The 27,194-nt window shown below is 37.4% G+C and overlaps 2 protein-coding genes across 2 annotated transcripts; both read left to right on the top strand.

Moving 5' to 3' along the window:
* The first annotated feature begins 12,344 nt into the window (after window positions 1-12,344).
* Window positions 12,345-13,021, top strand: LOC108865476 (uncharacterized mitochondrial protein AtMg00810-like). The gene is made up of 2 exons (XM_048564093.1): window positions 12,345-12,573; window positions 12,861-13,021. Exons 1-2 carry the CDS (start codon window positions 12,345-12,347, stop codon window positions 13,019-13,021), a joined length of 390 nt encoding a protein of 129 aa, XP_048420050.1.
* A 695-nt stretch (window positions 13,022-13,716) lies between these two features.
* Window positions 13,717-17,723, top strand: LOC103967184 (nucleolar GTP-binding protein 1-like). Its single transcript, XM_048564248.1, has 3 exons — window positions 13,717-14,064; window positions 15,045-17,085; window positions 17,329-17,723. Exon 2 carries the CDS (start codon window positions 15,059-15,061, stop codon window positions 17,072-17,074), a length of 2,016 nt encoding a protein of 671 aa, XP_048420205.1. The 5' UTR covers window positions 13,717-14,064; window positions 15,045-15,058; the 3' UTR covers window positions 17,075-17,085; window positions 17,329-17,723.
* The last annotated feature ends 9,471 nt before the right edge of the window (window positions 17,724-27,194 follow it).

The raw sequence follows: 27,194 nt of genomic DNA, 5'->3' as shown, positions 1-27,194 counted from the left end.
ATTGACTCGGTAAATGTTTTTGTGATTTGCCTTTTTCTGGTTTCATCTCAGCAAGCTCCGTCATATTTGTTGAATTAATTTTCAAGCCTTATACGTGAATAACATAACAAGGTGACGTAAAGCGAGTGTGACCATTTGACGTCATCACACGAGAACAACCTACTTTGATATCATAAAGAAGTTGGGATTCCACTATAACTTCAATTGATTATACGAGGAGTAGCCCAACCTCAGAAACTTCACAATTCTCAACATTCTCATCAATGTGAGATTTTTCTCAACATGTTTTCCTATGTTTTCTGTTTCTTTCTGTAAGAGCTACATCTAAAACAGAGAAGGCTGTTGAGAAGGTTAGGAAGTATGAAAGCAAAACCTTGAGAACTCATTCTGCAAAGTTGCTGATCAAGATTCTGGTCAGCCATATTTATACTAGATTTAAGATTCAACTCTTTTTTGTGAATCCTTGTATCGTTTTCCTCATCTCTACTAATTAATAAAAAAACTCACCAAAATCTTATGAAATTACCAGTTTAACCCTCTAATGAAAACAGAACAAGAATAAGAAATATGGGGCAGAAATGTAATTTCAGACAACCAAATTTTGGTTTTTTTTAATTTTTAAAACCTTACATATATGTAATCCTAACATATCTCTAATTAAAAAAATAAAAAAAAACTTCCCACTCCCACATTCTCTATGACCCTCTTCCTCTCTCCTTCTATTTCAAAAACAAAAATGAAAAATTTTCTCACACACTTTGTGTGTGCCCATTTGCTAGTTACAAATTACAACACATTTTGGTAATGAAAGTAACTGGTGGGATGTTTTCGAGTCTTGATTGTTGAAGTTTTGCCTTGATCTAGTAGACTTGTAAACTGATCGTTTTAAATTGGATGAGGCTTAATCCAAATTCAAATTCATTTATAATCAGATTCCGAAAGAATCAGAAAATATAAAAAAAAAATAAAAAAAATTGTGTGTAAGTGTATGTTGAAAGCATAAAAAGCTATAATACCCTTTTCTTTCGTCAGAAAAAAAAAAGTTATTTAAACTACATATTAATAATATCCTCGTTGCCAATAAAAAAAGAGTAAAAATACTATTTAATTTTATATCACAATAAAAAAGTTAAAGCTAGTAACGTAATTTTCCAAAATAAAACTTTACTGTTTTTTCTTTAAACCTCATATACAGGTGATTTTAACATCTCTAATTTAAATATATAAAAAAATAAAAAATAAAAAAGAAACCGCTCTCCTCACCATCGCCACTCTGTCTCACTCTCTTTCTCTCTACTCCAATAAAAAAACAAAATTAAAACTTTTATACACACTTTGTGTGTGGGCATATATTAGTATTTATAATAGAAATTTGCATACCATGTGATATTTTAGAGGGGAGGAAGGGCTTTAGTTTTGGACTCTGTTATTTTGATAGCTTGGTGAGTGGTCATGTATTTCTTGTAGTCCCATTCTTATGATCACTTACTCTTTGAATTTGACGTCAAAGATTAAGAATAAATATTAAATTTATATCTATTTATTCTCCAGTCTATGACCACAAGTTGACTAGAAGAAAATTTTGGTACTAATTTGCCACTCTGTGTAGTTGTTTTCGAACATGAGTACAATATCTCCAAAATAGAATCAAGATTGAAGATGGTGAAATAACTTTTTTTTTATTTGACGATGTATTTACACAATAAAGGGTGGAGAAATAAATTAGTTGCAAACTCATTATTCCCGATATTAAAATTTAAGATCCCTCACTTATAAATAAAAATAAATACACCGTAATATTAAATGGCAAATGAAGTACTCGATCGAAAAGAAAAGGTATTTCCTGTTCTTTCTTCAGACTTGTTTCTTATCCGGCGCAGATTGTTCCTATTAGAAGAAAATATATCACATGTTGCTAGTTAGCCAATAAATCTGGAATAAATTATGGATGATAAAGCTTGATTTATGGTATGGTGGAGAATATTAACTCTTAATCATATAATATAATTGCAAGAATTTTTTGTGCCTTAGTCCAGCATGAATCTTTTCCTGGATTCTTCATGCTTCCAGGAATGCGGTATGAATTTATAAAAGAGCAAGCAGTAAAACATTTTAATTAGTTCTAATATCCTTCATAGGCTACAGAGCTAGTCCCAGATCTTAAGCTATAAATACTTTGTAGCATGTTCATCGTACAAGATTTTATGTAACAAGTAGGGCAACGAAAAATGTTGCTTTTACGATCCAGTTTTGTGTTCCACATTTCAAATATTTATTCAATCGAAAGTCATATCGCAGCATCAGTACCTTAAACTAGAGCTGGTAGATCAGATGAAGCCTTTATTGTTCCGATTGAAGCTTTCCTTTCGAAACAATTCGATGAAATATCACTGAAACGATAAAAGATATACACCAGTCTAGCTCAATGAAACTGACAAGAAACAGAAAAAGCGAGAGGGAGAGATTTGCAGGCATGAATTACCTTTATCACCAGCCTGCCACTGATTTAAAAGCATGTCACCCTTGAGTCTAACAAATAAATGTTGGTCCTGCCATTTAGGTGAATCTCCACTCTTGTCCTGTCGTATCCCGCATCGCGATGAAGAGCCTTTGTATTTCAACTATTGCTGGAAAATGGGCCTGTATCATTCACACAGACATATATTAATCTTGATTTAACTACCTAGCTGATTTAATTAGCAAGAGATAGATGGTCAAGGACTGGTACTAGAAATCAAATACTGTACAAAATTTGAGCAATTTGACTCACCTCTACCGCTTTCATTGGTATGATAAGACATGCGTTATTACGATGATATTACTTCGGGTTAGACATGCGTTATTACGATGATATTACTTCGGGTTATTGTCTTCTCAAACAAAAGAATAACCCTTGAGCTTGATCTTGGATTAGGTCAAGAACTCACAGATTCAAAGATAAAAAGATCATTATAAATATAAAATATAGCTAGGGTGCTGCCCTGCTATTATGGACACTAACTGACACGCTCTCTAATACATGTGTGGTCTACGTACAATGGTAGGGTCTACCTATTCGAGCGAACAAGCATGTTAGTTTTTTCTGTGTCTGAATAATTTATTGTAAAATGTAATGACTTGTTGCGTGAACTGATCACAAATTCATGCATTCATTCAACATCTACGACATATATGACACAAAATATGAGTGGATACTTTCCCAGTATGTTCGGGAGCTGCTGCTACTCATTGCTCCTCGTCTTAGAAAAATCCGTTCGAGGCATTTCACTGCTTACTTTCTCACCACCAGCTGCAGGTGCTGCACTAGTTGATTCAGCAACTGAATCATTAGGTATCGCATATTGTGAAGGCGCTACAGGATCTATTCGATTGCTTGCACTGGAAGCTGAAAAAATAGAGGACTTAACTTTTCCACTACTCATTCAATTGTTTGGTTCATTGGTTGTTTGTACGCAGAAAACCATAAACGCTTAACTTCACACCACTTATCACTTCAGCTGACTGAATGATAACTCTTTCATATGCTATTAAGCATTCCGAGCACCCTACCCCTTCGACATCAAGTTCTGCATACAAGTGTTGGTTATTTTAATTATATTTTATTTTAAAGATTCAAAACTTATTATTATTATTATTTTATTTATTTTTAATGTTTAAGAGTTGTGTTTTATTTGAAGAGTCATAATCCTTTTCTGAAATGGTATAAGAAGTTATTTAAATAAGAAACCTCAGGCAGAAAATAGTATACGCTAAAAAACTTTTCTGTCTCCCTCAGCTTTCACATCTCTACTTTATAATTCTTGGACAATCGATACGCTAAAAAACTTTTCTGTCTCCCTCAGCTCTCATATCTCTACTTTATAATTCTTGGGCAATCGATCACTACTTGGCAATTCTGTATGTCGTTAGCGTGCATAATGGATCAGACATCCTATGATGGGAGTTGTAGGCACCGCCATAACCTGCACGTAGGGAGGCGCCTACGGCTTTAGACCAGTGACATCGTGCCTCTCTTTAGTTCACAGGCTAGATATTCTTATTCCTAATTTAATTTTCATAAGTCTAATAGTGATTATACATTTGGGGTGCGTTTATTGTACCGGACTATCTCAAACTGGACTAGCTTCAGAGACTAAGCTAGACCGACTTGGCTTAGACTAAATAGGATAAAAATAGTGAAGTGTTTAGTGTAGTGCCGGACTAAGTGTCGGACTAAAATATTGACCCAATTTTTTTTTGTTAATAAGAGAACATTAAGAAAGAAATGCAACGCCACATTGAGCCAAATTCATCGTTTGCAATTTTTAGGATTGCAATCGATATGATATCAAAAGGTCTAGAACTCCAGAATTAAACCCAAAATAAACAAAATTAAACCGAAACAAACAAAATTAAAACCAAAAAAAAAAATTAAAGAAATTTAACATCAAAACTAAACCCAGAACTGGAAATGATGATGGGCAGTGTAAAACACTAGAAAATGGAGATGAGCAAAGCATGCCGGTTATGACAAAGACCACACACTGTATATTCCTTCAAGAAAGAGACTTTGAGGCCCTAACAAAATTAACCCAGAACTCAAAATCAAACCAAAAAAAAAAAAAACAGGAAATGAAAGAAATTAACATCAAAATTAAATCCAGAACTCCACACTGCAACGCCAAATCCATACAAGTTTTCCTACCAACCAAACAAAATTAACCCAGAACTCCAGAAGGTCCAAGAATGCTATAGAGTGTGCGATTGCAGCGTTATTCCTTTTGGTTCGTCGACGATCTCTTCTTCTTCGAGCTCGTCGTCGTCCTCCCTCGATGACACCGAATCTTGGTCGCACAAAAGATGAAGGTGGATCACCACCGACACCCTGGCCATGGTGACAGCTCCACAGAAGAAGGCGGAGCGTGGAGGGATTGGGGAGGGGGGGGGGTGTTTAGCAAGCGTAAGTGGGGATTGGATGTCGGCCTGGTTTCCTTCTTCTAGTCCTTGCTAATACCAAGCAAAAGCGTGGGATTAGGCTGAGAGCTTTAGCGAAGTGCGCAGGGACTCGTAGTCGATTTTAGTCCCACAACCGACCAAACGTAGGATTATAGTCCTACTTAAGGTAGTCCAAGCCAATCCCTCCTAAGGAGGTGTAACAAACGTGCTCTTGATTTGTTATATTTGATCAACAAACGTGCTCTTGATTTGTTATATTTGATCATATAAATAGTTGGTATATTTTTGCAATATATTTCACAATCTAAAGCCGTAGAAGTGTGATAATATAATAGCAAATTTTACAATCTGTTTTTACAATGCCTTGAAAGCCCCAAGACTTGTAGTTTTCCTGTGTTGAGAGTGGGATTTTAGGGTCCTGTCGTTGAATTTTTAGGGAAGGCTAACCTTGCCCTTCGTTGATTGCATCTTTGATTCTCTGCATTTTTTTAATTTTTTTTAATTTTTTTTTCGGTACCAAAGCATACTGCTTATCTGTCATTTACTCTCTAGGATTGATCCTATATAGTATAAGTAGAATTAATTCTTAAACACTAATCGTCATTTAATCACAAATCAAATTAGTTTGTGTATTGATATCTTAATTGAGTTTTCTAGTTAACTGTTTACTATTTCGTAATTGCATATTGATATATTACTTGATCTTAGGTGCTTTAATCAAATTTGTTTGTAATTATCACTATTAATTGATCTAAGGATATTATACAATAGTATAGTTTATTCTATATGTGTTGAAAACTTTTGAGTTACAAACTTATTTTAATTTCTACAGTGTTGTAGCAATCTTATGTCTCTCTCACTTATTATTAGTCAATATTACATAACAAATTGCAAGTCTAGAAGAAGCCAATAGTGTTAAGCTTGAAAATTTTAGTGACCATAATTTCCATAGGTGGCAAAAACAAGTGAAATATTGGTTAACAGTCTTAGGACTTGTATCCGCACTTGAAGAAACTCAATCAAACAAAGATTCCTCTTCTAAAGAGTTATCTTCTAAACTAACCCCTAAACTAATAGAATACCATTGTCACAACATAATCTTAAGTGCCCTTTATGATCACCTCTATGATGTGTATCATGCTACTACATCCACCATCAAAGAACTTTGGGAAACTTTAGAAGTGGAATATGGAATTATAGATGCTGGGATGGATAGGTTCACGGTCAGAAACTTTAATGATTATAAGATGGTTAATAATAAGTCTGTGGGGGAATAAATACATGAGTATCAAGAGCTATTAAGAGGTGCTGAAAAGAAAGGAACGAAGTTCAGTGAGGACTTTAAAGTCTCCTGCCTTATTGATAAACTGCCTCAATAATCTTGGAATGACTTTGCTAGAACATTAAGGCATAAACAAGGAGACCTTACTTTGGTTCACGTCATAAATTCAATTAGGATCGAAGAGAAACATAGGTCAAGCCAAAAGAAGGAAACCGAAAAGCAAACAACTGTGAACTTAGTTGAGAATGACACCAACAAAAATGGAAAAAACAAAAACAAGTTCACCATAAGTAATAAGAATTTCAAACCTAGAAGAACAAATTTTAAGTTCAAATCACCCAACCAAAATAAGAACTTCCAGAAGACTAAGGAGCAAGGGAGAGAGAAGGGGGTTTGCTTTGTTTGCGGAAGAACCAATCATAAGGCTAAGGATTGTTTCTACAAGAAGATTGTGGAAAACAAGTCTAAGTCAAATCATAATGGTCCAAAAGCCCAAGTGAATATGCTGATGGAGCAACAATATTCTCAAACACATTTTAAGTATGATTCCTTTGTCAATTTTACTTATGAAAATAAGAATTGGTGGGTAGATTCTAGAGCTAATGTACATGCCTGTTTTGATCGTGAATTTTTTAAAATCTATCAGGAATTAGGTGGAAGACGTGTAACTCTAGGAAATGACTTAATGTCGTAAGTGCTTGGAATTGGAGACAGAACTAAAGATATCTGGAATTGTCTTAATTTTGAAGGACGTGCGACATGTACATGATATTTAAATTTAATTAGTGGATCCTATTTAGTGAAGCAAGGCTATAAAGTTGAAATGGAATCAAACAAGGTTGTAATAACTAAGAATGATGTATTTATTGGAAAAGGTTTTATCAGTGAAGGATTATTTAAGTTAAGTGTTTCTTCCGAGTGCAATAATCTTCCAAAAGTTCTCAATGTTAAATCTAGTAATGTTTGGCATGGACATTTGCGACATGTAAACTTGTTAAAAATGAAGAAAATGATGGATTCGGACCTAGTCCTAAAGTCAAATATGAATCTTAAGCATAAGTGTGCAATTTGTGTACAGGCAAAACAACCCACGAAACCTTTTAAGTCTGTGGAAAGGAATACCCAAATTTTAGAGCTTATACATAGTGATGTTTATGACTTAAATAGATTACCAACTAGAGCCAGTAATAAGTATTTTGTCACATTTATAGATGATTGTTTGAAGTATTGTCATATTTATTTGATAAAGACCAAGGATGAAGTATTTGGTAAATTCAAGATCAATTAGAGAAAAGGATAAGGAGACTTAGGTCTGATAGAGGTGGTGAGTACACTCTTACCGATCCTAGTGTTTTTTGTGAAGAGCAGGTATTATACGTGAAGTAACTGCACCTTATTCTCCACAATCAAATGGAGTTACAGAAATGAAGAATAGGACCTTATTGGACATGGTGAACGCAATGCTTTCGAGTTTTGGATTACCTGAAAATTTGCGGGGGGAAGGAATTTTGACTGCATCTTTTATATTAAATAGAGCAATCACCAAAGACAACACTACTACTCCATATGAAATTTGGAAAAAGTGAACACCAAATCTTCAAGTCTTGAAGGTGTGGGGGTGTTTGGCTAAAGTTGCAATCCCAGAACCTAAGAGAAAGAAGATAAGATCTAAAACTGTGGATACTGTTTTCTTAGGTTATGCTTATAATAGTAGTGCCGATAGATTTCTAGTCAACTCTGAAATAAATGAAATTTTGAATAGCACTGTATTAGAGTCTAGGGATGCAACTTATTTTGAAGACATATTTCCTTTCAAGACTAGAATGCAAAAGCAAGTGGTAGATAAATCATGCACTAGAACTCATAAAGCTTCCACAAGTATTAGCCATCAAGTTACAAATGAAGAAGAGCCTCTAGTAGAACTTAGAAGGAGTAAGTGAACTAGAGTGGAGAAGAACTTTGGTGATGATTTTTGTACTTTTTTAATTGAAGGTGATCCAACAACATATAAGGAAACCATGATCTCCGTTGATGCTCCATTTTGGAAAGAAGCTATAAATAGTGAAGTTGAGTCTATTTTACAAAACAACACTTAGGAGTTAACGGATTTACCACCAGGTACTACACCAATGGGTTGTAAGTGGGTATTTAGGAAGAAACTGAAGCCTGATGGAGGTATAGACAAGTACAAAGCTAGGCTAGTAGCCAAGAGATTCACTCAAAAGAAGGGAATTGATTATTTTGACACTTACTCTCATGTGTCTAGGGTTACCACAATTAGGATCCTTATAGCATTAGCTTCTATACACAATTTAGTAGTTCATCAAATGGATGCTAAAACAACATTTTTGAATGGAGACTTAGATGAAGAAATTTACATGGAGCAAGCCGAAGGTTTTATAGTGAAAGGCCAAGAACATAAAGTGTGTAAGTTGGTTAAATCGTTATATGGACTCAAGCAAACTCCTAAGCAGTGGCATTAGAAGTTTGATAAAGTCATTTTAGAATATGATTTTGAAATTAATGAGCATGAAAAGTGTGTCTACTATACGGAATGCAATGGACACTGTGTTATTTTATGTCTTTACGTTGATGATATATTATTATTTGGAACAAGTCTGGAAATTGTGAAAGATGTTAAGTCTTATATATCAAAGAGATTTGATATGAAAGATCTAGGAGACACCAATATTATTTTGGGAATGAAAGTAGAAAGAACACAAGCAAGTTTTATTATAAATCAAGCTAGTTCAATTGAGAAAATGCTCAAGAAGTTCAATTTTTTCAATTGCAATTCTGTCTCGACACCATATAAACCAAGTGTATGGTTACTTAAAAATAGAGGTGTATTCTCAGATGATTGGGTCTTTGATATATATATATAGCAAATAAAGCTAGACCTAATATAGCTTATGCGGTTGGAAGGCTAAGTAGATACACTCATAATCCAAGTAAAGAACACTGGAATGCTTTAAAGCAAGTGTTTAAGTATCTAAGAGGAACTATGGATTATTCTATAAACTATAAAGGATTTCCTTATGTAGTATAAGGGTACAGTGATGCAAATTGGATCACTGATAGCTCCGAAGTGAAATCTACTTCAAGATATGTATTTTTATTAGGATAACTGATAGCCCGTTTAATACGTATCATTAATTATTTTCTTCTCATATCGAGTCATAAAAATGAAATAGAAGATACAACTGCAAATAAAAGAAAATAGAACATATTTAAGTCGCATGTAAAATGTGGGGTAAATTACACAAAATGACCTCAACTATAGGTCAAACGACACTTTCATACCTCATCTTTTAAAATTGACAATGTCATACCTCATGTTACTAATTTGTGCCAATGTCAGACCTTCGTTAGTTTTCCTATTAATTTCTCTGTTAAATGCTGATGTGACCAGAGACATGACCCACTCACTAATCCAACTGGATTAAAAAATAATTAAATATTAAAAAATTAAAAATAAAATTATTTTTTTATGTAAAATTGTGGGATCCACCCTATCTCTCTCGACTATCTCTCTTCTCTCTTTTCTCTGGACACTTGCATCCCCATAACCCTTCATACCCGTTCCCCCTCTCAACCTTCCTCCCCCTTACCCTTTCTTCCCCCAGCTCCCGTCTTCTTTGCGAAACCTCTCCCTCCAAACGTTGCCATTTATCCTCTCCATCCAGAAACTCTCCCTTCTAGACCCCCTCGACCTCTCCGTCTCCCACCTCTGCTTTGCCACTCTCCCGCCCCGCCGCCCTTCCCTCTTAATCACCTGCCTCGCCATCAACCACAACCTCCTCTACGCCGCATCGGGCCACAAGAAATGCCTCTAGATCCAACATGTCGACGCTGTCATTGGCATCGCCGTCAACAATGCCCTGATTTACTCAGTCTCTTGGGACAAGAACCTGCAGATTTGGCGGGACTCAAATCTCAGCTGCGTTAAGTCGGTCAAGGTGCACGAAGACGTTGTGAACACATTGGCGGTGTCGAACGACGGGACGGTGTACACCAGGTTGACGGATTGTCAGATTTGGGTGTAGTCCAAACCGTTTGGGGAAGACGGAGATATGAGCGGGGTGGGATCTAGGTTAGGTGGTTCTGGTTTTGAGTTTGGGGAAGACGGGGAATGAGGGGAAGAAAGGGTGAGGGGGAGGAAGGTTGGGGATGGGGGACAGGTAGGAAGGGTTTTGGGGATGCAGGTGTACAGAGAGAGAAGAGCTAAAGGCGAGGGAGAGAGAGAGGGTGGATCCCATAATTTTATATAAAAAAAATAATGTTATTTTAATTTTTTAATATTTAATTATTAAAAATATATTTAATTATTTTTTAATCCAGTTGGATTAGTGAGTAGGTCTTTTCTCTGGCCACTTCAGCATTTAACAGAGAAATTAATAGAAAAACTAACGAAGGTCTGACATTGGCACAAATTTGTAAGATGAGGTATGACATTGTCAAATTTAAAAGATGAAGTATGAAAGTGTCGTGACACCAATAGTTGAGGTAGTTTTTTGTCATTTACCCTAAAATGTGTAAAAATAAATAAATAAAGGATTTTGCATGCGCGAAAGCACATTTGAAGAATTTATTAAAGAATACAACAAAGAATCAAATAATAGAGTAAAAAACATTAAACAATTACTCCATGACCATAAGGTGAAGAGTAGAATCTATACATATCATCTCATCATTACAATACCACAAATTGCAACCCACTTCTACCACATTACTGCTCCACTACAGAGTGAATATGTGATTTTTATGTATTTCTAAATCACATTATTATATATATTATGTTGCATTTTAAACATTTGTTCATAATGTTATAATCGGTACTAACAATAAAATAAAAATATTAGAGATGAACCTCAATTATCCTAAAACCTTTAATTATACAAAAGCAACGATATAATTAGATTACCAATTATTAGGCATTTAAAAGGAAGATACATAAAAATGAATCACTACAAACACCAACGGAACGGGAAAGAGAACTGAAAATTTCTTGAATCTTCAACAGAAAAGGCATAAGTGATACCACCCTGAAACTTACTATATATATGTGACCATGGATGTTACTTTTTCTAAATCTGAGTATTTTTATGCTTCGATTCCATGGCCTTCCGATCACCAGGGGGAGAATACTAATGGTGATCTTGAGTGGTTCGAAATATGTAGCTCAGAAGGAGCATGTGTTGAAAAAGAACCTTGTGAAAGCTCTCAGCAAGACATTGCCGAGAATTTAAGTATCATTCAGCCGCCGAGCGCCGAACTAACTAAGTCTTCTCATCAACAGTTTGCAGAGTGTGATGCAGAGTGTCGGAATGAAGCTGCCAAACTAGTTACGCTACCCCAACAACCATTAACTATCGAACCCACACCCTCTCTATCTCGAGCTCGATAATGCCACCCAATGTGTCGTCTCTGAATATTCTTGAGGTAACTACTACTGATGCTCATGTAACTAATCAAGATAATATTGTGAGTACATATAAGTTGCCCCCAAGGCAAATGGTGTTCCTCCTAACAGGTTTTCTCCTGAAGGAAAAGTGAAGTATCCAATAGCAAATTATGTGTCATGCTCGAACCTTGCACCAGAACATCAAGCCTAGGTAAATAATGTGGAAGCAATCCAAGTGCCAATTCGGGTAAAGGACACTTTGAAGAGTCGAGAATGGGCGGAAGCAATGGATGAAGAGATGAAGGCACTACAAATAATACATGGGAAGTAGTGGAGTTGCCGAAGGGGAAAAAGCCAGTTGGATGCGGATGGATTTTCATAGTTAAATACAAAGCTGATAGGTCACTCGACATGCATAAGGCGCAGTTGGTAGTAAAAGGATATACTCAAACGTATGATGTTGATTACTAGGAAACTTTTTCTCTGATAGCTAAGATGAATACAGTACGAGTTCTTATCTTATTAGTTGCAAATTTGAATTGGCTATTGAAACATTTTGATATCAAAAATGCGTTTCTTCATGGACATTTGGAGGAGGAAGTATATATGGACTTTCCTCTTGGATATGATAATGGAGGAAAAACAGGAGTGTGCCGATTGCGGAAGTCCCTTTATGGGCTTAAGTAGTCACCTCGTGCATGGTTCAGAAGATTCACTTAGACCATGAGGAAAAATGGGTATTATCAGAGTCATTCTGATCACACTCTATTTGTGAAGCAGAGGAACGATAAAGTAACAACCTTAATTATTTATGTGGATGATATAATAATAACAGGGGATGATTCAGAAGAGATTGTACAATTGGAGAAGAACCTTGCGGCTGAGTTCGAGATGAAGAGTTTGGGTGACTTAAAGTATTTTCTAGGAGTTGAGGTGGCTTATTCGTCCCAAGGTATTTTCTTATCTCAAAGGAAGTATGTTCTTGATTTGTTAAAGGAAATAGGTATACTTGGATGTAAACCTGTGGATACACCTATTGTGGAGAAACATCACTTAGGGATTTATCCAGATCAAGAACAAGTGGATAAAGACAAATATCAGAGGTTGGTAGGAAGACTAATTTATTTAGCTCATACCCGTCCAAATGTAGCCTATGCAATGCGTGTTGTGAGTCAATTTCTGCACTCACCAAGTGTGGATCATATGACTGCTATTATGCATATCTTGGTGTATTTAAAGTCGACCCAGGGAAAGGAATCTTGTGTAGAACTTCGGGTCATCTAGAAATTGAGGGGTTCACTAATGCTGATTGGGCAGGTGATGTGACTGATAAGCGTTCTACTTCTGGATATTTCACGTTCGTTGGTGGAAATTTGGTCACTTGGAGAAGCAAGAAATAGAATGTGGTGTCTAGGTCTTTTGCGGAGGCCAAATTTAGAGGTATGGCGCATGAAGTGTGTGAAGTTCTCTGGTTACGTAAGTTGCTTTGGGGTCTTGGTTTCAAACCAAAGGGGGTGACAAAGTTGTATTGTGATAATAAGTCGACACGAGAAATTGCAGAGAATCCGCTGCAATATGACAGAATGAAGCATGTGGAAGTGGATCAACATTTCATTAAGGAAAAGTTCGAGAAGAAGATTGTGTCAATACCGTTTGTGAATTCAGAAGAGCAGCTTGCAAATATCCTCGCTCATGCCGTGTGTAGTAGAGTTTTTGATGACTCACTTGTCAAGTTGGGTATGTGTGACATTTATGCTCCAACTTGAGGGGGGGGGGGGGAGTGTTGTGTGAGTTAGTTTTCAAGTAGGAATGTAAATATTGTGTAAATATTAGAGTCCTTTATTAGGAAGGATATTTCTTAAGTCCTTTTTTAAGCTTACCTTGGAGAACAAGGATTGCATGTCATAGCATTTATCGATTGTCATTTCAATGTAGATGTTAATTGGACTGAATAATATGTAACCCATCGGATGAGAAATTAAACAGGAGAAGAACAATCAAAAGTTTCTTAACTGATTGAGAGAACGAAGAAATCTTGAGAAATAACTAGCTACGTTGGTTAAAGTTTTTCAAGTGTAAATAAAATTAATTTGAAGTCGTTCGTTTCGGTTTAGGTCGGTTCTAAATTAACAACCTCTATGCAATTTGAAAGCAGAAACCCACACCAAATCGGATAAATCGGGCCCGTTTGACATCGAATCGGGCGAGCTGCTACAGCGAGTAAGGGGCCGTCGAGTCGGTAGAGTAAAGAGTCTCTCACTCTTAAACCCTAAACCCTAAACCCTAAACCCTAAACGTTAAACCCTAAACCCTAAACCCTAAACCCTGAACCGTTCGGAAATAGCTGTTTATAATCTGTTTGATTATACAATTTTACCTTTCTTCTTTCCTTCCCAGAGCCGCCGCCGCCGCCGCTTCTCTCAGTCTCTCACTCTGTTGTAAAGTAAGTCCTCTATCTCTATCCGTCGAAGCTCTACTACCGCAGCGTCCTTTGCTAGTAGTTTCTAGTGTTGGGATTTCGTTTTTATATTCTGTGTTTTCAATTTGTTTGCAGCTTTTTGTAGGCGGGTTTGTTAATGGATCGAATTAAACAATCATTTTTTGTTCAAATTTCTTGTTGTTCAATCGAATCATACCATTTTTTATAGAACAGATGCTTGATTAATTCAGGGATTAGGAGGGTGTGTTATTTGTTATTAAAAAAAATCTCTATTTTCGTTGGCAAACATTGTTTGGTCCATTTATACGATTCTTATCGGTAGTTTTGATTATATTTTTTTGGGCATGTTTTATTCATTAGTTGTTAAATTTGTGAGAGGTGAAAGAAGTAAAATGCTTTTAGTTAATGGGGATGAGTCGGGATAGGGTGGAAACCATTTATGAGTTATGGCAGGGTGGGGAGGAAGGGCCAGTTACAAGGATGAACGTGATTATTTTCTGAATTTCTCTCATATTTACCTTCGTCTTAGATTACGAAGAAGTAATTAACAATTGACTTTGCATTATTGCATGCTTGTTTCATATTGAAATAGTTTTTAATATTCAGCTTAGGTTTGTAGGGTTCTGACATGAATTTCCCTTTCATCATGAAACTTACGATTTTGGTGATGAAGTTAGTGATAAATTATTTTCAATTTTTCATCAGAATAGTTTCACTACATTTATTTAGCATTTGTCTGGTGTCTGATGTTATGGTGTTGGCGGGGTGGTTATAAATTTTTGGGTTGAGCAGTGAACTTTTGTTACTTTTATTAATATTATTAATAAAAACTACTGCGAATCTAAGTTAGACATTTTAAATCAATGACGTGCTGTGAAAATCAGTTTCGAATTCAAATTGAATTGGATACTTCATGTTTTCTACTTTTAGTGTATGGCAGTCGACCTTGGTGTTAACTTGACTTTATTCTTTTCTGCAAACAGACCAATTGGTAAACATGGTGCAGTATAACTTTAAGAAGATGACTGTTGTCCCAAATGGGAAGGACTTCATTGACATAATCCTATCTCGCACCCAGCGACAGACCCCAACTGTAGTCCACAAGGGTTATGCAATTTCCCGTCTTCGTCAGTTCTATATGCGCAAGGTGAAATATACCCAACAGAATTTTCATGAGAAGCTCTCCACAATTATTGATGAGTTTCCTAGGCTTGATGATATCCACCCCTTCTATGGCGACCTTCTTCATGTTCTCTACAACAAGGATCACTTCAAGCTTGCACTGGGCCAAATCAATTCTGCAAGGACCCTTATTGGAAAGATTTCTAAAGACTACGTGAAATTGTTGAAGTATGGTAATTCACTTTACCGATGCAAATGTCTCAAGGTTGCTGCTCTTGGCCGCATGTGCACGGTGATAAAGAGGATCGGTCCTAGTTTAGCTTATCTAGAACAAATTAGGCAACACATGGCAAGGCTACCTTCAATTGACCCTAATACCAGGACAGTATTGATTTGTGGCTATCCGAATGTTGGAAAGAGTTCATTCATTAACAAGATTACTAGGGCTGATGTGGATGTCCAGCCCTATGCTTTCACCACCAAATCCCTCTTTGTGGGACATACAGATTATAAATACCTGAGTTACCAGGTAATTGATACGCCGGGGATTTTGGACCGACCTTTTGAAGACCGTAATATAATTGAGATGTGCAGCATCACAGCTCTGGCCCACTTGAGAGCTGCGGTGTTGTTCTTCTTGGACATCTCGGGGTCTTGTGGGTACAACATTGCCCAACAGGCATCTCTTTTTCACAGCATTAAGTCTCTATTTATGAACAAACCACTGATTATAGTCTGCAACAAGACTGACTTGCAGCCACTGGAGGGCATATCCGAGGAGGACAAGAAGTTGGTCGCAGAGATGAAAAATGAAGCAATGAAGACAGTGATTGGTCAAGGAGGTGAGGCTACAAACGATGAGGGGGTACTCTTGACCATGAGCACTTTGACCGAGGAAGGGGTGATTTCTGTGAAGAACGCAGCTTGTGAGAGGTTGTTGAATCAGAGAGTAGAATTGAAGATGAAATCAAAAAAAATAAATGAATGCTTAAATCGTTTTCATGTTGCATTGCCAAAGCCGCGGGACAGCAAGGAAAGGCCCCCGTGTATACCTCAGGCAGTTCTAGAGGCTAAGTCTAAGCAAGCAGCGGAGAAGGAAAAGAGGAGTACAGAAAGGGATTTGGAGAATGAGAATGGTGGTGCTGGTGTGTACTCTTCCAGTTTGAAGAAGCACTATATCTTAGCTAATGACGAATGGAAGGAGGATGTCATGCCAGAAATTCTTGATGGGTACAATGTATGTGACTTTGTTGATCCTGATATATTTCACAGGCTTAAGGAGTTGGAACGAGAAGAAGGACTCCGGCACGAAGAGCAGGGTGATGATGATTCTGAGATGGATGCATTGAAACTGACTCCAGAAGAGCAAGGGATGTTGTCGGAGATAAGGAAAAAGAGAAGCAAGTTCATTCAACAACATAGAATCAAGAAAAGTACAGCAGAGAGTCGACCAATTGTACCAAGGAAATTCGATAAGGACAGGGAGTTCACAACAAAGAGAATGGGGAGGCAGCTTACAAAGTTGGGGATTGATCCTACTATGGCAATTAATCGAGCCCGAAGCAGATCTGTCTCCAGGGGTCGGAAGAGGGAGCGATCAGTTGATGGTGGCGATGCTATGGACATGGATGTTGATGCACCCAACAAGAAGCAGCGCATGTTATCTAGATCCCACTCCCGCTCTAGATCAAGGCCTCCAATTGAAGTTGTCCCTGGAGAGGGCTTCAAGGACTCTTCCCAAAAGGCCAAGGCAATAAAGAAGGCCAGGAAATCTAATATGATGCGAAACAAGAACGCTCGCCGTGGAGAGGCTGATAGGGTCATTCCCACTTTAAAACCAAAGCACTTGTTTTCTGGAAAACGATCAATTGGAAAAACTCAAAGGCGCTGAGTGTTTTTGAGGTACTTAAAACAAATTGGATCACTTTCTGTTCAGCTTGTTTTTTATTTAAGCATGCTCTGGAAAAAAGTTATATATTCCTTGTTCCGGGCCATAGCTGTAGGCATGCATATATTTTGTGCATATTAGGATTCATAGAGCCGATCCCACTTAGTGGGAAAAGGCTTTGTAGTTGTTGTTGTACATTTTTTGGGGGACACGTTGCATTCTCTAACTTTATGTCTATTGCATACATGTTCTTGTAGGTATTCAAGACTGAATTCATGCGCTCAATCTTCTTGATGCATAAGCTAGAAATCAACATGTCTTTTGTTCTTGCAGGGTGGTAGGTTCGTGCTTTTGGAGTATTATGTATTCCCTTGCTGCTGAAATGGGAACTTAGTTCCTTTGTTTCTGTTCTGGCCCGGCAGGAGCTTGCAGCATGCAAGATGAAGCAACCAGAGTCTTGGTTGTTTTATTACTTTTTAGTTGTGTTTTTGTTTAGGAAATTTTGGATCCAAGACATTCCCGAACTACAATGTTTTGTGTGGATTTGAGTTTACAATTAATTGGTTACTTTGTTCCTTTTGCTTGTAATTTGACAACGTGTGAACCTGGCCCAAATGAAATTGCAGTTTGTTTGTGTTTATAACTTTATACACATTCAAGTTAAATTTTCGATACTCGCTGAAGAAAAAGTTTACTTACGGATTTTCTCGAAGGTATTGTAGAGTCCTTAGTCTGTCCGTCCCTTTGCACTCGAGTTCAAGAAGGGGAATACGCTAGTTTAGAATATTGTCTTGTCAAAACAAAAAGCCAAAATCTAATGATAAAGGCCAATGATGGAGTAGAAAAGTTTGTGCAAGTGTTTCAGAGAGAAGTGGTTTTGTTGCCCGCATTTGTGGTTCTTCCATATTCATTCTCTTGCCAAAGCATATAGCCTGAGTTTGGAAGGAGAAAGATCAAGGGGGTGATTCCGGAAATGATTATGTGCAAAAGAATCGTTTGAATTATTTGTTTCCTTCATTTCCTTGTCGTTAAAATCTTACAATTAATGTGGAGATGTTTTGATCAATCATCATCATCCCACCGATCGTGATTGGCATATGTATTCGATAAAAGAGCATGAGTTCCAATGCTTACTCCCTTGCTGTTGAGGAGACCATTCGGATGCTCTCAAACATCTCATTCCCATGAATTTTGCAGGCATTAAGCAACGCTCCCAAACAGCGCCGTCTGCTTCTGTTGGCATTTCTTTGATGAAACTCTCTGCTTCCTCCAAGAACCCCGCTCGCCCATACATATCAATTAGTCATGTGTTGCTGCGTTTGAGGGACAATCCCGTAGACATTTTTCATAGCATTTAAAAAACATCAACCCTTGATCTACTACAACGCCATTCTCGGCCGGAACTGGTTGCACAGCATGGGAACCATTACCTTAACTAACCATCAGCTGCTTCGTCATCCAGCCCCGATCAAAATTTACAAAAGGCAGGATGCCGGAAGCTGGAGGATCGACATCAAGAAAGGGACGGAATTTGTGTTGCATGCAATTACCAAATTGGCCATATTTCTTTTAGTTTTGATGAAAGCATTAGAATAGTAATTTTCTAAAGTTTTGGTTAACAAACAGAGTTCTATTAATATGCAGTTTTGATTATATTAATAGGTAGTTTAGATAAGTACTTGGTGAAGTTTCTTTCACCAAATTGACAAAGTCAAATAAAACTGGCTGCCACTTAGTACTATGTTCTAGTAATATTCTTCTTCACTTATAAGTGAGAGGTCTAAGGTTCAATTCTCGCCAAAGGCGAATTTGAACCACATTATTGCTAAACCCATTATGAGGCTAAATGCAACCCATTCTCTTTAGCGTAAATAATATCGTTTGTTCAAAAAAAAAAAAAAAAAAAGGCTCAAAACTTAAAGCGCAAAACAATACATAAAGTACAAACAAAAGGTGACACGCCCGACCTTGATATCCACCGAACATCAGGGTAGGCACGTGCTGGCCGACACCCGAAGGTGACGAAGCCATATTAGGATGCATGAGAAATAATAAATATAAACAATACTTATAAATTTAAATACAATGATTATGCAATTATGGAACATGTTCAGAGTATACAACTAATCCTAAACACTAAAAATGAATAAATAAAATTGAATGAACAAAGAGATGGGTCCTACACCGAGATGATTCGAAGATGCTGATGCAGAATTACCTTGACGCAGGGATTGTACGCCTCAATTCTAAGTCCTGAGGGGGCACAAAACAAAACATGAGTGGACCAAGTTGATATATAGTAATACTAAAATAGTTATTCAACAACGTACTAACCTCCAAAGTTTATGAAAACTCAATAGTATAATATGTAATAGGTTTTCTGAAAACCCTAGCATACCATAAAACCTTTGTAAAACATATATTATATATAATGTGCTTAGTAGTGTGTGTGTGTGTGTGTGTGTGTGTGTGTGTGTGTGTGTGTATTGGGCATATACATATAAATAATATTACATTCGCCGGAAAGCATATAGAACACTTTTTCATTCATTCGAAGGTTCTACATCACGCGCCTGTAAGCAGTATCATTCGCCTATAGGCACTACATCTCCTAGCCAAAGCCAATATAAATATCTCCCACCCGTAGGCACCAACCAACGCCCTGCCGCAGTCAACATCAATATCTTCCGCCCGTAGTCTCCTACAGCACCCACCCAAAGGCATATAAATATCAATCGCGCGTAGGCAAAACATACGCCCTAGGCAAGACATACGCCTGTAGGCAGGAAATACACCCATAGGCAGAACATACGCCCTTAAGCAGGATCGTTCAAATAACCATTAAGTAAGTACATAAGTATATATCTATCTTAATCATAGTCCAATAGCTAAAACGTCATATCATAAAACCTATTCGTAGTATATAGTCAACAATCATATATACTACGAAAGAACGTGAAAATCAATAAAGTATGGTATTCCAAAATATTCTCAGTAAAACATGATATCTCATAAAGTGTAAATCTAATTTACTCATAAACGTTTCATAAAACATAACCATTAAATCATGTTTTTCATGTATTCATTTCTAATAGTAAAATATTCATTTTAGAAGGGGTCCACTCACAAATACTTCGCCGTCGAAGAGCCATGCAACCTAACGAAGACGGAAACGCCATAAACAATTGCACCTAATCACATAAAGGGTCCAATTAATAAAACTCTATTAAAATGATTGAATTTGGGAAAACAGACGTCGAATTACCCCCAAAGGAGCCCCAGGCAAATTTCGTAAAAGTCAACACAAAGAATATTCTAGGAATATTCTAGAGAATATTCCATCCATGTTGGGCTTAGTGCTGGGTTGGGCCGGTTCTGGGCTAGGTTTGAGTTAATGGGCTAGTTCCTTATTTGGGTTTTGGGCTGAGACATTTGGGTTGCGTTAGGTAACTGGGCCTGGGCCCATGTCAGGTTTTTTTTGGGTTTAAATGGGTTTGGGCTTAAGTTCAAAGGGGTTTAGGCTTGCAACTGGGATGGGATCGACTTAGGTTCTGGATTGGGCAATTGGGCTGGCCTCCATGGCCCAACAAGTTGGGTCGGCCAAGGGTAATGGGTTGAGTTCGACCTATTCTTAGGCCGAGTTGGCCGAGTTTCAAAAGGAGGAGAAAGCCGGAGCTTCCATGCTCCGTTCAACCTCAAAACTCACCCAACAAAGGTAAAACAAAATACCAAAATGAAGCCCAAAGAACAAAGAAGAGATTCATACCAATTTCAAGGCATGTGGTGGCCGGAGTTGGCCGGAAAGTGGTATGAAAGTCACGTCATTCTCGCCGGAATCTGGGTTTCAAAGCATTCTTCGTTCTTGTGTGATTCTGTGGTTCATAAGGCAAACCTAAGTTACGAACTAAGCTACAAAGATGAAAAGTGAGGATCAAAGGTATCCCGAAGCTTACCCCATGTCGGGAAGATAGAGAACTTGCTGGGATCTCTCCAAGGTTTTGCACTGGTTTTGTGGTGCTACTATCCTTGTCTACGCTTGTAGAGGGAGAAAAATAACAAGGGAGATGAGGGAGGTCCGAGAAAGAGAGAGAGAGTGTTGGTGTGTGTGGGTGTGCTCGAGGAGTTAGAGAGGGGACATCATAGAAATGAAAGAGAGAAAGAGGAAGAGACCTTACGAGGAGAGAGGCCTAGGGACAAAAATCAAGGGTGAGCCCCACATCTTACCAACAAATCCCATAAAAGATAAAATAAAAAAAATACCTCTCTTGAGTGTGAAATTACCATTTTACCCTTTTGATTCGCCAAAACCAGGACCAATTGTTACAAAAGGGCTCCGCTGATAAAAGATAAAATAAGAAAATACCTCTCTTAAGTGTCAAATCTCACAAATTACAAACCATAAACCAAACGAATAGAGAACTTGAAAAAACAGAGTAGTTTCTCCCAAATTGCTCTCTAACTCACAAATTGAGTCTCACCAAGTTGTCAAATGAATGAGCCATGAATTTGCCGCATACTCAAGACTCCCAACGTTGATCTCCACACAAAAACAACTAAACCTGAGGTCCTATGTATAGTGCCTAGAACTTAGGTTATAATGAGACTCCTAATTCTAATTGGAAGTAAAAAAATAAAATCCTAATCAAATAGGAAATTAACAAAAGGGAAACTTTGGTCCAGCTCGTGATTAACTAAAATCTTAGATTGAAACTTTATTTAAGTGAAATACTTTTATTGAAGGACAAAATGTTAAATTTAAGTATTAATTAAGAGATTTAATAACATAAATTATTAAATCCCTAAACATGCAAAGATCAATACCAAATGTATGAACTTTTAATTTTCCTTTCAAATTTGAATAGTGTGAAATCTGATCAGATTTTTTTAGTTTTACCCAGATTTGATTTTATTTGATCTCGAGTCAATCCAAATTATGGCTATTGGAATCAAATTGAGTTGCAATCACTTGATCTATGTAGATGCTTATACTGAGAGTCACATCGGCCTCCTTGTTGAGAGTACAACCTCTCACAGCAGCAATGTACCAGATTAAATGTTTACTTAGCTATTAAGCTTAGCATGGTTAGTGATTAGTTGTACATTATGCTTAGCTAGCACATATGGTTGGGATAGGATATTTATGTACAAATACCTTGTGTAATGATCTGTTGATGTTAATGAAAATCACAATCTTATTTTACTCTCTCTCTCTCTCTCTATAACTGAAATCTCTCTCTAGATTCTCAGTTTCTACATGGTATCATCACCATTGTCTAACCGACTTCGATCCTCCACTTCCCTCTCTTTCCTGAAACTTTCTTGCGTTTCTTGAATTTTCCTATCTCCCAAACAGGTCATTGTATCTTGGATTTCTTTCTTTTTGTCCTCAATTCACCAAATTAGGTTATGGCGACTGCTGCGAACTCCTCCAATTCTCCTTCTTCACCTTATTCCCCAGTGAATCTCTTTCTCAACGAGATCTATAATCCTTTGATCATGTCGATTGGATCGATTTCCATTGCAAATGTTACTAGAATGATTTTGATGAAGCGTAATATTCAGAACTACATCACTTGGCGCAGTTTCTTCATTCTTGTATTGAAGTGTTTCAAGCTTCTTGGCCTCGTCAATGGTGAAGATCTCTGCCCTCCTGAATTTGTTCTCAATCCTCTCTATGAGACCTGGTGCAAGTGTGATCAAATTCTGATGATCTGGATCAACTTAACACTCTCTGAAGATCTTCTTTCTTTGACTATTGGAATGGAAGACTCTCGCTCCCTTTGGCAGTCTCTTGAGCGACGGTTCTTTAGTGTTTCATGCACACATGTTCATAGCCTTTGATCAAAGATCCAAACAATTTAGAAATGTGACTCTTTCATACTGACTATCTTAATTCAATCAAAGATATCTTTGATAAACTTGCTGCTGCTGGTGAACCAATTTCTGAATCTGATCTCGTTGCATAGATTTTATCTGGTCTTCTTAATGACTATGAGTCATTTGTTAACTCTATTGAGACTCGCAATAAGTCTGTGACGGCTATGAACTTCATGGCCCTTCTACTAAGCAAAGAGATCTTGCTCCAAAAATGCAAAACCAGAGTTTCCTCATCCTCTGCTGCACCATTTCATGCTTATGCGGCACAATCTAACAACTCTGGTGCTCAGTCGAACAGAGGTAATTCTTGTTGTTGTTACCAAAATCGACATCGATATAATCAGAATCGTAATTTTGGGGGAAACAAACCTAACAACTGGAATCACAACAACTCTAGTGGTATTCTTAGTGCTGGCCCTTCTCGTCAGACATTTGGTCGATCCTACTCGTCTGGGCGCTTTGTTTAACATTAGCTATGTCTTTAATATGGTCACTGGGCTCCTACATGTAATCTTCTCTCTCAATTTTCCTCGAACTCGAATACACAAGCTCTTATTGCAATGTCTGCTATAAATGCCTTTGCCCCTCCTAGTTATTGGCTTACCAACAGTGGTGTATCTCAACATGTCACACCTGACCCTTCTGCACTCAATTTTGCAATTCCATACTCTGGTAATGATCAATTGTTTGTTGGTGATGGAAAAAGTCTGTGCATTTCTCATACTAGATCTACTCTCATTCGCACAAATAATGCTACCTTTAGATTGAATGATGTGTTCTTAGTTCTTCACGCATCTCATAATTTGCTCTCTGTTTACGAGTTTGTATATGACAATTGGTGTTCTTTGACATTTGATCATTTTGGATTCTATGCCAATGACCTAAGAACTGGGAAAATGCTTTTCCAGGGCCCCAGTGAAGGAGGCTTGTACCTCTTCTACTGGAATGCTTCAAATGGTGTCTCTAGTATTGCAATCTCACTAACTGCTCTGATGATTACTAAGGCTAATTTCCAGATTTGGCATTAACACCTTGGACATCCTTTTAGTGGCATTTTAAGTTTTGTGGTGAATAAAAATCATCTACCTGTAATTGGTTCTGTTAATAAATTGTATGTGTGCACAACTTGTCAATTAGGCCAAGCTTCTAGACTACCATTTACATTTTTACCTTGTACGTTCATTAGGCCATTTCAATTACTTCATATTGATGTATGGGGTCCCTCTCCCACATCCTCATGTACAGGATACAAGTTTTACATAATAATAATGGATGACTTTACTAACTATAGTTGGCTTTATCCTCTATACTTCAAGTCTGATGTATTCTCCACTCTCACAACTTTTATCTTAAAGGTTCAAACTTTACTTGAGCTCAAAGTTCAATGTATAAGATCTGCTTCAGGGGGTGAATTTTTGAATAAATCATTACAAAGCTTTCTTAATGATCAAGGTATCACCCATCAGTTGAGTTGTCCTCACACTCCTGAGCAAAATGGGTGTGCAGAAAGGAAGCATCCCCATGTTGTCGAAATGGGCCGAACCCTGTTATCTCATAGTGGTTTACCTGCAAAGTTTTGGGTTGAAGCTTTCCAAACTGCTATATATCTTATTAATCGATTACCTTCTCAGTCTTCTGTGATCAGTCCTTGGGAACTTCTATTTCATGCCTCTCATTGGGAACTTCTATTTCATGCCTCTCCTATGTATCATACCTTAAAGACTTTTGGATGTGCTTGCTATCTATGGCTAAAACCATATGCAAGTGACAAGTTGGATGCCAAGAGTAAACAGTGTGTATTTCTGGGTTATAGCTTGAATCACAGTGGTTATAGATGCTTCGATCATGTCACTAATAGGCTCTACATTTCGAGACATGTGGTATTTGATGAATCTATGTTTCCTTATCAACATCTCACTTCTCAGGTCTCAGTTCATAATACATGTTCACATCCTCACACCATTGTTTCTATGTCTCTTCCACTGCCTGTGGTGTACCCTGCAAAGCCCCCTACATCTGCAACTCCCCTAGAGGCATCAAGTTCCTCATCAACAACTTCTTCTAAAATAGAGTCTTCTCATCCTATCTTATCTACCTCAACTGCTTCTCAACCATTTTCTTCATAGCCTCTAGCTCTTGTCAATACTCATCCAATTGTTACAAAAACAAAGGCAGGCATTCATAAACCTAAGGTGTTTACTGCAACCAAACACCATTTTCCATCCACGATTGATCCTTTCACAAAGTTACCCTCTATTCCATCTACGTTTCTCCAAGCATCCAAGCATGCTTACTGGATGGAAGCTATGCAATCTGAATTGCAAGCCTTGCAATCAACTGGAACTTGGGATTTATCTCCACACAACTCTAAGTACAACCTTGTAGGTTGCAAATGGGTTTCCAAAGTTAAACACAAGCCAGATGGTACCATTGAAAGGTACAAGGGAAGACTTGTTGCCAAAGGTTTTCATTAACATGAACGTTTGGATTTCTCATAAACCTTTAGTCCTATTGCAAAACCTACTACTATCAGGATTCTACTATCTATTGCAGTCACCTATAATTGGTTTGTACATCAATTGGATGTAAGTAATACTTTTCCGCATGGTCATTTGAAGAAAGATGTGTACATGATCCAGCCTCTTCGTTTTGTGGATCCTTCCAAACCTCATCATGTTTGCAAGCTTAAGAAATCACTCTATGGTCTTAAACAAGCTCCTTGAGCTTTGTATGAAGCCTTCTATAATGCTATTGTCTCTTTGGGTTTCAGTTCCTCCTACTCTGATACAAGTCTCTTTATCAAAAGAGATACTTCCATTACCTTCATCTTAGTCTATGTTGATGATATAATCATCACTGGAAGTTCAACTCCTGAGTGTTAATCCATCATCTCCAAACTTCAAGCTATGTTTCCTGTTAAGGATTTGGGAGATATTCATTATTTCTTAGGCATTGAAGTTCAAAGTTATCCAAGTGTTTGTTTATGCACCAACCTAAGTATGTTTTAGATTTACTTAAGAAAACAGACATGCTTGAGTTAAACCTTGTGCAACACCTGTGTCTGCCTTAAAACTTGATCACTTAGGCCCTCTCTTATCTAATCCTCCTTCTTATTGGCCCACAGTTGGTGCTTTATAGTATCTCACATGGACAATGCTTGATTTAGCCTTTGCTGTCAATCAAGTTTGTCAACATATGCATTCTCCAATAACTATTCATCTTCAGGCAGTAAAGCATATTTTGAGATATCTCAAGGGCACTATTGATTCTGGTCTTTGGTTCACTAAAGGCACTCAATGCGTCATTGTTTGGTCTGATGTAGATTGAGCAAGTTGTCCTGTGGACAGAAGATCCACTAGTGGTTATTGTGTTTTTCTAGGCCATAATCTCATCTCTTGGAGTGCTAAGAAACAAGCATCAATAGCTAAATCGTCAACCGAACCAGAATATAGGTCTCTTGCTCAAACTGTTGCTGAAATAACCTAGGTGTACAAAATTCTGCAAGATATCTCCTTTCCTTTGTTAAAGACTCCTGCCATATACTGTGACAACAAAAGTGCAATTACGCTTGCATTCAATCCTGTTTTCCATGCTAGGACAAAACATGTTGAAATTGATTATCACTACATCTGGGAGAAAGTATTACTTGGTCATATTGGTGTGTATCATGTTGCTTCAGCTCTTTAAATTGCTGATATTTTTACTAAGTTTTTAGCTGCTGATCGATTTGCAGATCTTACTCACAAGCTCTCAGTTCGGTCTCCTACCTTCAGCTTGAGGAGGTGTGTTAAGAGTACAACCTCTCACAACAACAATGTACAAAATTACATGTTTACTTAGCTATTAAGCTTATCATTGTTAGTGATTAGTTGTACATTATGCGTAGCTGGCACATGTGGTTGGGATAAGATATTTATGTATAAATACCTTGTGTAATGATATGTTGATGTTAATGAAATCACAATCTTGTGTAATGATCTGTTGATGTTAATGAAAATCACAATTTTATTTTACTCTCTCTCTCTCTTTCTCTCTCTATAACTGAAATCTCTCTCTAGATTCTTAGTTTCTACACTCCTTCTGTCTCCCTTCTTCAATACCTCGTTCTGTCTGGTATTAGGGTTTGGTGGGTCATTCTATCTCATCTTGCCTCATCATTCACCAGGTTCGGTTTGGCACACGTAGGTGTGCTAGAATATGCTATAAAACAAAATCAAAAGTACTCATTAAAGCAACAGATCATCTC

This window comes from the organism of the source record quoted next, unplaced genomic scaffold (genome assembly GCF_019419815.1).
Source record: "Pyrus x bretschneideri cultivar Hongxiangsu unplaced genomic scaffold, Pyrus_bretschneideri_v1 Contig38, whole genome shotgun sequence".
Classification (NCBI taxonomy): Eukaryota; Viridiplantae; Streptophyta; class Magnoliopsida; order Rosales; family Rosaceae; genus Pyrus; species Pyrus x bretschneideri.
Note: the sequence above shows the minus strand (reverse complement) of the source record. Positions and strands in the feature narration are given on the sequence as shown.